Below are 16140 nucleotides of genomic sequence, written 5' to 3'. Positions count from 1 at the left end.
ACACACACACACACACACACAGCTTCACCATCTCTACTTGTTGATTTCCATGAAAGATCAGAGCAGCTGCTCAGGACGGACTGTGGTTTGGCCACTTGATCCTCAGATAGTAACAGAGGTCAGAGTGGGATGTTACAACTGACTGCACAGTGGGCATCATTGAGTCTTTCAGGTGTGTGGTTGTAAAAGTATGAAGGTTGAGGAAAGGCAGCGCCTTGTGGTATTTTTATAATGATACCCAGATAGTGTGGTTATGAACAGTTGGCCCTGGCCTGTGGTAGATTGTTATCATAGTCTGCTACAGCTGTAACCTAATACTGTGTTCCTTCAGCTATTTATCAGCTCCTGCTGCCAAATGAATGTATTCACAATCTTATATGAAACGATATACATGCATACCCGAGTGGGAAAGTGCTCACATTTGCTCGCTGAATGACAGTTTATCCCGATAGGCCAGGGAGAAGGGCACAGTTTACAGTGGAAGTCACAAGGCGCGAGAGACGTTTCAAACTGTGTATGAGAATCCAGTTTCACAAGCCGGCTGTGTAGATTATCACAGGAAGCAAACACCATGGCATCTACCAATGCCAGCCAACATCAGGATAGTAAATAAACACTAAAGCTCCCATAACAGCAGAAACTGATCTAGAAATAGATGGATATAGCTGGGTATATGTTTGCAATAAGCAGCTAGAATAACCACTAGCTACCTATTAAAGGCACTCCTTTTTACTGAGTGAGATTATTTATCAAGTAAAGAAAATTATAATTTTTATTTCCCGCTATGTATTTGTTACAACACCCTTGTGTTTTTTCTTATCATAATTTACTCCAGAGTTGATCAAGTTTCTCCTTTTATTCATTCCATATATATATATATATATATATATATATATATATATATATATATATATATAATATAGACACACACAGTGCTAACAGCTGATGAAAAAACTGTGGAATGAATCATCACGGGTCAAACGAGCTCATACATAATCTTAGTTGACCTGAGGAAATGTGTGGTTGTTGTTAAAACAAATTGATTTTAGAAGCAATTCTCTATGTAAAGCAGGTTTTATGACTTTCTCCTCATAGTATATTTATGGTGTAATATCTACTTTAGATGTGATGTATTTTCACCCAGCAACTCTGCACCTCCTTAGACAATATCTTTACTACAAACCATAGAAATGTGCCAGGATTATCTTCTCTATTAGACCCACTTTTATGATGTACCATTGAGCTGCATGCAACAGCTCATAAGACAATAATAATTACAGGAAAATCGTTCATCAGTATACCCTCCTGTTCATAGTCCGCTGACCCAACCTATTTGCGCTACCATGCATAGATGCCCTCGTAGTTAAATGAATGAAAATACGTGTTTGAATATTCTCCCATTGTCCGTGCGCACACAACATAGCGATGGCAGTGGGCGTTGTGATTGAAACGGGACCCCAATCTCTTTGTTTTAGGCTGATCAAATATAGTAGTCAATCCTCAAAGCTCAGTCAGTCACCTTGCACCCTCAAGGTAGAGTATTGTGTGTTTGACTGCGTTTAAGCCTTACATATTATGCTTAAGCTGCTGTTTAGTAGTCCTGAGATAGCCTGTGGCCTCGCTGTTTCACACTACTGTAAGATTAGAAAATCTACTTTTTATATTAAATTGACCCCTTGACTTTTATTTCTCAACCAAGTCAGTTTCTAAGGCCGCGAATAAAAGAATAGGAAGATAATCTTAGATAAGGAATGAGGAGAATGGATTTGAGTTAAAGGTAATCTGTGAGTAAAATGATGATGGGAAGCAGAAAATTGTCCCTGGAGAGACTACAGGGGCTAAATAGCCATGGCCTAAATAAGTGGAATCCATGTTATCTACAGTTCAAGGTAACCGTGTTATCTGTCTTGTCCAAGTTAATAACTTCCCTCCATTTACTTGGGAAGTGAAGTATGGCCTCGTTTCCTTCTTGTACCATAAGGACACATCACTCATTCACCTCACGCTCCACTCTCTCCTGCTCTTTTTGCCAGCATTTCTCTATCTTATCTGTCTTCCACACTCTGTGCTCACTTCAAATTCCTTATCCACCTCTCTGAGTCAAAAGCCTGTGCTGCAGCAATTCTCTTTTTACTGATTTATTTGCATTCCGTTTAGAATTAATGAAAATGTAGCTGTATAAACCAAGGTTATGTTTGTTTGAGTGTTAGCAAGCCTACTTCCCAGACTATTGCTTCACCACTTTCTTTTAATGATCGATCAGCTTTACCCAAGTAAAACTAAGGCAAATGTTGAGAGAAGGCCGGCATCATGGCATTGCAGTTAATACTAATTACAATTTAATTTGTTTGTTTATTATTTATCAAGCATAAATGTCAAACTTTTTCTGATTTTAACTTGTTGAATATGAGAATGGGCTGCATTTCTTAGCTCTATACCTTTTGTACATCAAATGTTGTTGGAGTTTGAACCGTTGTCTGAACAAAACAAGCAACTAAAAGACGTCACCATGGGCTCTTGAAAAATCTGCTGGACATTTTATCGACAATATGATTTGCTGATAAACAGTTGTATCCCTAATTATAAAAATAGAGTACCAGAAATCTAAAATTCTATATGCTGTACTTTTTTTTTTTTTTTTTTTACATTGCTCATTTTGCGCAACATTAGTTTACTGGTTATCTCGGGGGTTTTTTTGTACATGAGGGTACCAGCTGACTTTCTTGAAAACCGCAAGTTAAAATGCTTCGGTTTACAGGTGGGTTGGGGGGGGTTGGGGGGGGGGCATTGCTGCAGTGGCTGGAACTAATTAGGAATATTTTGGTCAGGATGTCTTTTTAAATTGGGTGTATAGTAAGTGTTATTGCCACCAACACTTTCCCTAAAACAACTCATTATCTGTTCTTATCCCATAGGCGAGATTTTATTCCCTCTTGCTTTGTGATCAGTCTGTTCTCACCTCTATAAAATTACTTCCATTGAAGTGTCACTTAGCCTACTTGGTTTGCAGTGAAGCATGCTTATCATCACAGCCAAGTTGTTTAAGTTGACATTCTCAAATACAACATGCCGAGAAAATGGTTACAAGGGCAACATTATACACATGATTTGCCTGACCTTGATGGAGGAGATGTAGCCTAGGGGGCTTTAATACTCAGTCTGCAGATACCACTCATTTTCCATTATACGCTGCTGTGCCTTTTTGTTCAATGTGCACAGTCTCTGCTTCAGAATGGAGTGTACTCCTATTTAGGGCTTCATTATAGGATAATTTTCATTAAAGAGTTATCTGCTAATTATTTTTTTCCGATTTATAATTAATCATTTGGTCTATAAAATGCAAGAAAAGAATGAACAATGGCCAAAAGACTTTACTAAAACCCGATGGAGTTGTCCTTTAACAGGAGAGGAGAGTGTTACTTATTTACTTCCTAGCCAATACTTTAAAGACTTCTTTTCAATCTCAACCTCTAAATACTGCTGTCTTTTATGCTTCTGGCGCGTGTTGTTGAGAAGCCAACATTTTAATATTTTGTAATTAATCAGGTGGTTGTTGATATTTTAATATGACACTCATACATAGTTGTTGTTACTGGCTGCCGCATGTTGTTAAATAATGGCTTATAATAAGATAATCAAAATGGCCCCGTTAGCCCAGGGCTGCACATTGAAGGGTCTGATGTGCGTTATTGACTGGTAAGCTGTACAACGTAGTAAAATTATTACACTGTTTCAGGTAAGAGCAAAGGAAAAATCTAAATCTGTCAGAAAGGGCACCTAAGCTTGCCAAGGTAAATCTCTGTGGTCTGTAGCTTTGCTACTAAGTGCGGTGGGTACGGTTTGTAAGGTGGCTGGTATTTCATAAGTTGTTATGTGCTTCATAGTTAAATATATAACATGGTATTCACAAAGGAAATTGAAACAGTGTGTTATTTTGAAGACAGAATGAAAAGGTCTTTTTGTTACTGCAGTGAGCCACTGAAATGACTGCTAATGAAGCAAAGCATTTGCACTTTCATACTGTAGTACATCAGGAGATTATAGGGCTCTTTTTTATATTGATGAGCATGAGTTCTATAATTAAGGATCAATTACATCTTTTCTAGGTTTCCTCTGTCTCTATAATGTCCTTTTGTGACTTGTCTGTGATACATCAACAGAATATAGATGAATTATCTTCTGTATTTGCTTAAGTATTTTTGCTTTTGTTCCTTGCAAATACATTTTATCAGACACAGACAAGAGTGAGTTGCTGCTATCATGACCTCTGTACTAGAATTTTACTTTAATAAACAAACCGTGCAAATGGAATAATGAAATGGCATTTAACCTTTTTTTTGACCCAAATATGCCAGTCTACTCATAAACTATATACCAATGCATTGTTTTCTCTTTTTCTTCTTAGGTCCATACAAAGTTCCACTGTCGACAAGCACACATTCCAGGATCAGACACATCTTGCCTCTCCTTTTCGTATGATGGCATGACTCTTGCTTCACGTGGAGGTAAGACAAAGATCTAAATCTTACAGTATCCTCCCAAACCCCACAGGCAGCAGTTGCAGACATTAAGGTTACATTCATCCAAAACCCAGCTCAGGGTCTCCAGTTTTCAGGTCCATTCCGTAACCCTGCATCCAAAGTGAGGGTTTTAAGCTATAGCATCTCTCTTCCTGGCCAAAATAACGAGCCACCACCAACAAAACACAGAAGATTCACAAGAGATGTACACAGAAACACTTGCGTTTTTGGTATGTGATCTAGTCAGGAGGGTTCATACACAAGACAAACAGGAATAACTGTGCAAGTACTGTGTACATAGTTCTGTAATGTAAATACAAAATAACTCTTACAACCTTGTTGTATCGAGGAAAAGGCAAAGTAAATAACTTCGAAGACCGTTTCACTGTGGTGACTTTCTGTTAAGTAAATATTACAATTTACAGATTACCTGTTGTCTTTCTAGGTGATGACACTCTGAAGATGTGGGATATACGTAACTTCAGGAATCCTGTGAATGTTGCTACTGGACTGACCAACTACTTTACAATGTGAGTATGTTTTAACTTTTGTACTAACAATCTGCATGATTACTGGAAATGTTGTATGGTTTTTGAACTGATGATATTGTATGTTTGTAATGTTTCTATTAGGACTGACTGTTGTTTTAGTCCAGATGACAAACTTCTTGTAACGGGGACTTCTGTGAAGAAAGACGAGGGACAAGGAAAGTTGGTTTTCTTTGAGCGAGCTTCCTTTCAGAAGGTCTATGAAATAGAAGTCACCAATGCAGTAAGTCCTGCCTCAATCTCAACAGCCACAACTGCTCTCATTGCAATGGTTTATATATATATATATATTATAATATATAATATATAGATATATATAATTTTATAACACTCACCGGCCACTTTATTAGGACCCCATGCTAGTAACGGGTTGGACCCCCTTTTGCCTTCAGAACTGCCTCAATTCTTCGTGGCATAGATCAACAAGGTGCTGGAAGCATTCCTCAGGGAGTTTGGTCCATATTGACATGATGGCATCACACAGTTGCCGCAGATTTGTCGGCTGCACATCCATGTGCGAATCTCCGTTCCACCACATCCCAAGATGCTCTATTGGATTGAGATCTGGTGACTGTGGAGGCCATTTGAGTACAGCGAAATCATGTCATGTTCAAGAAACCAGTCTGTGATGATTCCAGCTTTATGACATGGCGCCTATCGCTGAAAGTAGCATCAGAGTGTGTGTGGGTATATATATATATATATATATATATATATATATATATATATATATATTTATAATATACGATATGTTGGTTACAAACCAAAAGGACCCAAATTAATGTGCAGTGGAAAAGAAAAATAATAAATCAACAATTAAACCAATGTGAATGTCTTTCCTCCTCCACGTAAGTAGTTTGGGCTCAAACAAAACTGATGCTTTAAAATGTAGCTCCCTCAACAACAGACTTCTGAATGTCCATTGTCAGCATAATTTACCTGCTTCCCATTCATTTCTATGGGAGCAACCGTGCAATGCATTCTGGTAGTGTCGCAGGGACTTTAGAGAAGCGGGGCATCAAGTTGCCTGCTCCTCATTTGCATAAAGCTGAATTCAGCCAACTTTACGCAAATAAAAAGTGACTTGCTTGGTTCGCTGCCTCCCAGATTTGACGAAAATCTTTTAAGATGACCATTGTCGATCTGGAATGTAAACTGATTCAGCAGCTGCATATTTCTCGCTTTAATGTTTTCAGAAACACATTTCTGTAAAATGTTTTTGTAAAATACGAGATTGTATTCCGAAGGAGCCGCCATTATGGTGGGTTTTGAAATTTGGGAGCAGCCATTTGGAGCGTTCGTCCAATCAGCTGCAGCCATCACAGTTGTAGGAGGGTGAAGACTGTTGTCTTTGCTTGTCAGTGGGCAGTGAAGATAAACTGATGGCAATCCCGCTAGCGTGCAATGCTGAGAAGAGGGGTGATCTCATCTGTGAAAACATCACGTACGTATGTGGACGCGTACTGTCAGGCCTCATTATGACAGCCAAACAGATTTGACTGGCCTGATATGAAGATTTATTTAACTTCATATTTATCCCAACACAGGACTATTCCAACAAATTAGAAAGGGAGTCAATTATTTGTTTTAGTCGTATTTAATAAATTCTAATAGCAACTATATAGTAGTGTACACCACAGGAGATGGACAGATTTGTTTAGTCAGTAGCCTCTGTTATGTATATTTATAGAGTAAGAATCCTAGAAACAAGTCTACAAAAAAAACAACTAAAACATAATTTCAATTAATATCAGTTCATGCTGAAAAAGAAATTGTTTATTTTTTGTAAATCAAATGTCAAATAGCCCAATCCTGTGGCAGTGAGTAGACATGTCCCTTTAATTCACTGTGTTTTGAAGTTGGATCTTGGCAGCATAGCAGAATACGTTTCTTGATCTTCACCCTGGGCGAAAGATTGACGTGGCGATATTTGGGAAAAAATACAGAGGAAGAATGGAGAATGAGGAGAATGAGTTATGGAGGGGAGTGAAGGCAAAGGAAGAGTAAAGTTTGAGGCAAGCTAGGAGAAAGTGGAGTAATGTGACCTTTCCTTACCGAATGTCATTCCCACAAACCTTTTGGCAGGTCAGCTATTGATGCTTTTGTGTCTTTTGAGTTACGCTTGAAATTAATTTATGTTTTACCACAATTGGCATGTTCCATACACATGCACTACACTTTCAAACACATTCGCACACTAGTCCTGCTTTCCCAGAGATCCATTTGCTGAAGGCAACCAACCATAGGTGCTGAAATGAAAGGCAGAGGTGCTGTCTTCAGTATATACTGTATATTTTGCTTCCTGCTTCTCTGTCCCTCCTTTTCAACAGATTTAGCACTGTGTATCTGTAGTCATAACAGTGAGATCTGACAGAGGCTAATGGCTTCTAACTTGGTTTCCCTGGCCAAGGCATGACACTTTTACATGGGCCACTGTGTGAACGTGTTCGAGAAAGGGGGAAGGAGACAAAAGCTGGGTCTGTATGCATCCCCCTGTGCTGGCAGCCAGCTGCTGTTCGCTTCCAAACCTTGGCACAGCATCGACAATAAGTGCACACCCCACACAGTTGCACTGACTGAGGAAAGGGCAGACTGTCTTCTGGTTGACCCATTTTATCTGCGATTTCAACTTAAACTGAATAAATTCATTTTTATCTATTGCCATTTCCTTATCTAAATGACTTTTTAGAGTTTTACAGATTAAAGCTGTCAATTTATATAAAAGGATGACTGTTGAATTCAAAGTTGAGTGTGAGCTGGTCTGAAGTTAGAATAAAGAATGTGTTAAAAATAGAATTGACTGAGTTCTGTGGATACTTTGATGACTAAAAGTACTAAGAATAGCATCTTTAGCATCAATATACTCACCGTCAGTACCTTGGTGTCCCTTCATTTAGGAGGAACAAAAGCAACAATCTTTGTCCTACCATAATGTTACACTATTGTTTGCGCAAGGGTTTCTCAATATTAAACCCACATTCTAGATGAGGATGTTGCTACTGTATAGCAGTCCACATAACCTGCCCGCTAAATAGTGAAATCCAATTAAAATACATTTGACTTCTAAATGTTCAGTATTAATGGTGTAACTCATAGACAGTAGGTGGCATTATTAATTTGCCTAATCCTTATATGTATGGCTTTCTGGCATTAAGATAAAACAGTGGTCAACATAAACAGAATCAGCTGTAACATTTGCACCCACTTCACCAGGGTGACAATATGGCTATAGGCATCAAAGAAAGACCTCAGACACTCAAAGGTCAAAGATTTAGAAATTAACAACCCTCCTCCTTTGCATCACCCCACTGATGTTTGTCTTTCACTTTACTAAAGAGGCTGAGCATTTGGAAGTGATTTTTCCATTGGCCTTTCACTCGTTCCACCGTTGTGAGAAACTCCCAAAGCTTCAGCCCACTTTCACTGGAAAAGCAGCAGAACTTTTTCCTGTCTGCTCAACCTTTGTGCTGCACAGAAATCCAGCAGATTTCCCATAAAATCACACCAGAAAAACCAGAAACAATCCTTCTAGAAATGGCCACATTCTGCCAATTGGCTTTGGGTTTATTTGTGTTAATTGTAACCTGTTAAAATGTATAGGCTAATGATTTAAAATACTTTAATAATGCTTAGTTCCTCCAAAAGGAACTACAGCCAATGTAGTCTTTGAAAATATCCTTTGAAGCCATTCACTATTTGTTGTTTCTTGCCACCATAAACGTCATTTATTTGCTTACTGCTTGAATTTGTGGGTGAACAGGTTGAGTTGGGTGGCCACATGAATGGAGAAAATATGTTGTGTTGCGCCTACAAATATTTTAATTGGCTGTTAATGGTAATTAACATCACTCTCACAACTGAGATCAATTACTGTGACATAGTAAAATTGCATTATCAATTCAATTTTCTTTTTGGCATTTTGACATCGCTGGGTAGATGTTAAAATATAATGGTGTGTGTGTGTGTGTGGTGTGTTGTATATATTAGTGGGTGTGTGTGTGTGTGTGTGTGTGTATATATGTGTGTATATATATTATATATGTGTGTGTGTGTGTGTTGGGTGTGTGTGTGTGGGTGTGTGTGTGTGTGTGTGTGTGTGTGTGTGTGTGGTGTGTGATGTATATATGGATATGGGTGGTATATATATATATGTGTGTGTGTGTGTGGTAATATTGTGTGTGTGTGTGTGGGTGTGTGTGTGGGTGTGTGTGTATATATGTATATTTGTATAATATATATGTGTGTGGTGTATATATATGTGTGTGTGTATAATATATATTAGGTATGTAATGGGTGTATGTATGTATGTGTATATGTGTGTGTGTGTATATATGTATATGTGTGTGTGTATGTATATGTATGAGGTTTAGAGAAGCATGTACACAGAAGTTAAACGGTGCAATGGTTAGCTGCTAGATTGTCCTGCCCAGACTATTTTGATGCACATTTTTGGATTGACACCTTTTTATGGTATTTAACTGACCTGACCTTTACTCTAACAATCTGGTATTGGTAGCTTTACCCCATTTTTGAAAGTATAATTTTGATGCTGTGAAATTTAGTTTTGCTGCAGATCAGTTATTTCTGGTTGACATGCACTCTGTGAACCAGATGAATGTGCTATTTACTATGTTTACATCAGCCGTCTGCTTCTCGGATGGCCTAAGAAATTAAGTGCAGTCTTTATAAAGTGGTGTACCAGGCAGGCGAGTGAAAGGAAGGGCCACCAATCATTTTTAACTAAACATTCTACATAACCCTAGACCTGGATTCTGGGGTAAGCTTGGGAGTGGAGGCTGTTTTAAGCTCATTTGGTAAATTCTTCAGACACTCTTATCTTAGTCTATCAAAAGGGGTGGAAACCAGGTGAGACCATGCTGACCATCAAAACACTGAGCTTTTGGCTGGATTTCAAATGGAACTTAAACCTGCAGCCCTCATGCACATTCTGTAAATGCATGCTTGTATCACTTTGTGCTGAAAAATCAAAAGAGCACTGCCTTTGGATCAGTACTCAGTAAATGCATCTAAACCCTGATTATCCGTATAGGAATTAGTATTGGGAGAGAAAAAAGTGGCATCAGAGCATCCTTGATATGATATGATATGCTTATGCTTGGTACATTATGAAATCTGATATTAGTTTGACTTACAGGTGTAAGATTCTACAAACCCCAATTCCGAGGAAGTTGGGACATTGTGTAAAACCTAAATAAAAACAGAATACAATGATTTGCAAATCCTTTTCAACCTATATTCAATTGAATACACTAAAAAGACAAGATATTTGATGTGATGCCTGCCACATGTGCCAAAATAGCTGGCACAGGGGCATGTTTACCACTGTGTTACATCACCTTTTCTTAAAACAACACTCAATAAGCATTTGGGAACTGAGGACACTAATTGTTTAGCTTTGAACGTAAAAGACTTTCCCATTCTTGCTTGATGTACGACTTCATTTGCTCATCAGTCCGGGGTTTCCGTTGTTGCATTTTGCGTTTCAGAATGTGCCACACATTTTCAATGGGAGACAGGTATAGACTGCTGCAGGCCAGTCTAGTACATGCACTCTTTTACTATAAAGCTAGGCTGTTATATCACGTTCAGAATGTGGCTTAGCTTGCTGAAATTAGCAGGGATGTTTCTGAAAAAGACGTGTCTTGGATGGCAGCATATGTTGCTCCAAAACCTGTATGTACATTTCAGCGTCTAATGGTGCCTTTACACGTGTGCTAGTTACCCATGCCACGGGCACTACGCTCCCCATACCATCACATATGCTGGCTTTTGAACTTTGAGCTGATAACAATCTGGATGGTCCTTTTCCTTTTTGGCCCAGAGGACATGACGTCCATTATTTCCAAAAACAATTTGAAATGCAGACTTGTCAGACCCCAGCACACTTCTTCACTTTGCATCAGTCCATCTCAGATAAGCTTGGGCCCAGAGAAGCCAGCTTTGCCTTGTATGGTAGTGTTTTACTGTAACTTACACTTGTAGATGTAGCGAAGAACTGTGTTAACTGACAATGGTTTTTCCAAAGTGTCGCTGAGCGTACGTGGTATTATCCTTTACACAATGATGTTGGTTGTTAATGCAGTGCCGCCTGAGGGATCGAAGTTTACGGGAATTCCATGTTGGTTTTCAGGCCTTGCTGCTTTGGTGCAGAGATTTTTCCAGATTCTCTGACTCTTTTGATAATATTATTGACTGTAGATGATGAGATCCCTAAATTCCCTGCAATTGTATGTTGAGAAACGTTCTTAAACTGTAGGACTATTTGCTTACGCAGTTGTGGTGAACCTCGCTCCATCCTTGCTGAGCGACTGAGCTTTTTGGGGATGCGCCTTTTATACCCAATCATGACCATTTAACCTGTTTACCTGTGGAATGTTCCAAACAGGTGTTTTTTTTTTTTAAGCATTCGTCAACTTTCCCAGTCTTTTGTTGCCCCTCTCCCAGCTATTTTGGAATGTGTTGCAGGCATCCAATTCAAAATGAGTGAATATTTGCACAAAAAAAAACAGTTTGAACATAAAATATCTTGTATTTGTAATGTATTCAATATAGGTTGAAAAGGATTAGCAGATTATTGTATTTGCATTGTATTGTTTTGACATTTTACACAATGTCCCAACATCATTGGAATTGGGGTTTGTGATGAATGGGGTTTGTGTACATCAAATGATCCAAATTATTAGTTGAATAGTTGTTCCTGAAGAACAAATTCCTGCAGTTGCAGCTACAGAATTATGGAGATTAGCCCTAGTATGTATTTTCTGTTTCTCTGCATGGAATGGGATTTTTGTATAGGGAGAACTGTTTTGGGGTCACCAGTTTCTATTTGCCCATGCTATACCTACCATGTTATGCAGGATGGGCCTTTGATACGAATGGTTGGTCTTTCATCCTTAGTAAGAGCAGTCAAGCTTGAAAGGTATGAGGGAGGCCTTAACTCTGCTCTGCACATTTGAATCCACTCACCAGCAACTAAACAAGGAACGCAGCTGTAACTGTTGTGTCCCATTAGTGCCGCATAACTTTATTTCATAATCAGAATACATTTGGGCAAGTCGTTGTTGTCTTATTCATGCTGACTCAGCCTTTGATATTTTAATTTGATGAGACATAGAAGGCTGCTACTGAAGAACTGACTGATTAAAGTTTCCTCCTTTATGATGTGATGTAATTTTGTGGACATGAAGCGTAAACAAGGGTTCCTAGAGTATAAACATGCTGCTCTGAATATCTGGAAAGCAGTTTTACTGTTGGATTGGACTGAGCTATGCTTGGCTCTGGGCTTCTTAGTGAATCCAGCTGGGGTGGGCCCCAATGAACTGTTCTGTTGTAGGCTGCTCTGCTCTCTGTTTGTCTTGTTTCACTGCTGACAGAATGATTTGTTTGGGTCTGAAGAGGTTGTTTTCTGAGCATGGCTGGTCTAGTTACCTTGCTGTGTTTTAGTTTTATTGCCGGATTTGTGTTTAGCTATGTTGTGTTGCCATACTGTGTATTGGGTGAATTCCTCGAGCTTTGACAGAAACAAAATTCCTAACAGTTGTCTCTGCCTTCACTCGTATGTAGGAACTGTCTGTGTTGCTAAAGCAACCCTGACTGGTGCAATTTATAACCCATTACACATTTACACTGAAGCACATCCACAGTGAGTAGACTTCATTTGTTCATGATGCAAACATGTTGTTACATGTTTTTATCATTGTTGAGCATTGTATGGGAACAGCATCTCCCTCAGGACAAATAAGCTAATTTTCACAGTACTGAATTATTTGTTAAAAAAAAAGTTTTTATGTTAAGATAATAAATTGCAAACTGATTTTTGTTTGTGCTTATTAGGTCTGAGTAATTTATTGGAATTATTTATACATGCTATCTAAGTACCAATGTATGTATGGAATATGTGAGTCCTATGTTAAGGACTTCCTGTTTGAAGCATTTTCCAGATCTTCAGTTACAGCCGGCTCATGATCTAGTTGAGCAGATTAACCCTCATCTGGCCCATGAGCTACACACCCCCCGAGCTTTTGGCCTGATAGTGTAGATACCATATGCTTGTATGATATTTGTGTACACTTTAAGCTGATTGTGAACAATATTCACTTCTACAGGCACAAAGTCTCAATTTTATTGCACACTTTCGTAAAAAGGTGCGTGCGTGCGTGCGTGTGTACGAGCAAGCGACTCCTTCCCATGGTATCCTGGTGGGAAGCTGAACAGCTGGGCGCTAAGCAGCTTTCACCGTCACAGAATCTGGACATCCCAGTCGGAGTCCTACCCACCCCCCATCCTTCGCCCCTGTACTAGACCCCTGCCCCCCAGATTGCCTACTCTGTTCCACATAAAGACAAACACTCTCTCAAAATTCTGTACAACTACTGGACATGCATACATGACACTCTTAAACACAAGTTGTCAAAGGAGTTTGTAATGTGTGTGAGGAAAAGAGGCACTACTGCAGGAAGTGTAGCTCTCTACTGTAGCTCGCATATCTCAGACTAAACAGAGGGTCTTCATCACTGTCCAACAACTGTGTAGATTTCTCTCTCTGCCCCTCTTTTGCTCTTTGTCTCTATCTCTCTTTCTTACACACACATACACACACACACCTCTGGATAAATGTGGTCGCATTTGCGTATTGGCACTTTGCCATCTGTCACACAGACTGAACGATCCAGCCCTCATCCCAACAACCAAATATAGTCAACTAGAGCAGCAGAGGACGCTGGGACTGAGCCCCACTGTACCACAACCAACCGGGGTCACAAACTCACAATACTTCAGGCAATAAATTATGATTGTTACCTTTTTGTTAGCCGAGAAGCAGAAACATCCTTGCAAATCTGAAATACAAAAGAGAAAGAATTTCTTTCTTAAAGCATGACCTCCTTTCCTCACATGCACCATCTTCAGTTACTGTACACAAAACACCTAACTGTATCTTGCTGTTTCTGTGTGTCTATTTCAGAGCGTCGTCCGCTGCCTGTGGCACCCAAAACTTAACCAGATAATGGTGGGAACTGGGAATGGACTGTCCAAGGTCTACTATGACCCTGTTAAAAGCCACAGGTATGTTCAGTTTAGACCTTTTAGAAATAAGAGCTTTTTTATTAACAATTCTCATCAAAAGTCTAAAACCAATAATTCTGTGTAGCCATAGCCTAGAATATCTTGGCGCTATGCCATAGAATTGAATTGTTGACCAAAAACACATGTAAGAGCCTTACTGTTGCAATAGACAACGTATGTGTTCACTGCAATCAACACTGTAAACATAAGCAAACCAGGTACCATAATTGACTCATTTTTTGCTGTTCTAATAAATGTCCAAATTTTTTTTTTTTAAAGTCATAGTGATTGACATGAAATCTTTTTGCAACAGTTCTGTGGCAATGTGGCATAAGCAACATTAGCAATAAATTCATTGTTGGTTTAAGTTTCTTCAGGTAAATAAAAATGATATGTTATTTGAAATGACACATTCAAATAGCTGCATTTGTAACCAACTGGCTCTTTTCCAGAGGGGCTAAGCTGTGTGTAGTGAAGAGTCAGCGGAAAGAGAGACAAGCAGAGACATTAACACAAGATTACATCATCACACGTAAGTTTTGTTATGCCTGTTCGAACACTCCCAATCTGTTCAATCCATATCTACTAGGAATAAAAGAATTTGCCAGTTAAATAACGTTTAACCTAATTTCCCGCTCTTTTTTGTCATGAATCGACTTTTCATCAGTAAACAATTACTAAAGCAATTAAAGTGAAGTGCCTTTCTCAAGGCCCTCCAGCAATTTAGTCCACCTTGAGCCACTAACCCATCTGCTCTTCACATGATAAGGCCCACTGTGTTACAACTAGAGAGAAACCTCACCAAAACAATGGCGACCATGATGTAACAAGTAGACCATATTCTGAGCAACCTTCTCAGATATAAAGGACAAACAAATCCCTGTTTACATTCTCTTTCACACATGCAGAAACATTCAAACAAACGCTATCTCATACCAGAGGCGAGGAGTGATAGTGATAGTGTTTCCCGGCTTTCACGGGCCCATTAGCTGATGGAGCAGGGTGTGGATGAGTGGATCGCCAGCCGCAGGGCACCGTGCTACATGTCAACCATGTGGTCTTCAGTCACGCCGGATCACGCTAGGGACAGCCACCTCTCCCACCTCTACTGGCGTGATCTCCTGCTGGTCCACACGTCACACACACACTAACTAACCCTCCACCTGTCATCCTGTCATATCACCAACACACGAGGCTGTCATCTCTTTTGTGCGTGTCTCACGCTCCTTTGCCCAAGGACTAAGACCATCTACCTACACACACGGAACAGTTCCTGAATCGTCGCCCCTGGTTGGCTGCTAAGACCCAATTCAGACACCATTTATTGTTTGGGCTACTGCAGCTACTTCAGATCATTATATCATGTGATTTCATTGCCATGCCAACAAGGTGTGAAATAGGCAGGCATTTGATTACCACAAGCAGCAAGTGACGCACTTGATGCCCTGGCACTGGAAAATTAGAGGGGACAGGAAGCAAGTGATGGCCCATTGAGAAACGCGAGGGAATCTGTTAACAGTAACCTTTTTGCTTAATGTAGCGTGGAGGAGAAGAATTAACACTGAACAGGGACAGGGCTCCTGAATGGAAAATCACTTTATCTAGCCCTTTACTAAAGTGTCTCTTTGTAACCCCTGAGGATAAGAGCAGAGCATACACTCACTTTACACAAGCACAAATGCTCTCTCATACACACAACACACACACACACACACATAGGGGCACTCATTCACACTTACTCATGTACACGTTCACTCACACTCTCATGGATTTAAGTACTGGGGGCCTTTATTGTGATAGTGTTCACAAAAGTGTGAAGAGTGGCAGAGTGATTGTCTGAATCTAAACATGGGGGATATAATGAATATGGTGGTGTGCACAATGGCAGAAAGGTCAACAGGTGTGTGTTTTTGCATAAATGCTGCAAATCTTCTGCTAGTTGTAGTAGTGGGTGAGATTGTGTTTCTGCACTTTTTTGTATGAATACT

The 16140-nt window shown here is 39.5% G+C and overlaps 1 protein-coding gene across 2 annotated transcripts in view; it reads left to right on the top strand.

The window, feature by feature from the left end:
- The window catches only part of wdr70 (WD repeat domain 70), a 39750-nt gene that overhangs the window by 19847 nt on the left and 3763 nt on the right, over positions 1-16140 (top strand). For both annotated transcript variants that reach the window (XM_032539801.1, XM_032539802.1), the window contains 5 exons: positions 4406-4505; positions 4966-5050; positions 5153-5291; positions 14052-14152; positions 14605-14684. In XM_032539801.1, coding sequence (XP_032395692.1) covers positions 4406-4505; positions 4966-5050; positions 5153-5291; positions 14052-14152; positions 14605-14684 — 505 coding nt within the window. The remainder of the gene's footprint in view (positions 1-4405; positions 4506-4965; positions 5051-5152; positions 5292-14051; positions 14153-14604; positions 14685-16140) is intronic.

Source organism: Etheostoma spectabile, chromosome 16 (assembly GCF_008692095.1).
Source record: "Etheostoma spectabile isolate EspeVRDwgs_2016 chromosome 16, UIUC_Espe_1.0, whole genome shotgun sequence".
Classification (NCBI taxonomy): Eukaryota; Metazoa; Chordata; class Actinopteri; order Perciformes; family Percidae; genus Etheostoma; species Etheostoma spectabile.
This window is presented reverse-complemented; position numbering and strand designations above follow the sequence as displayed.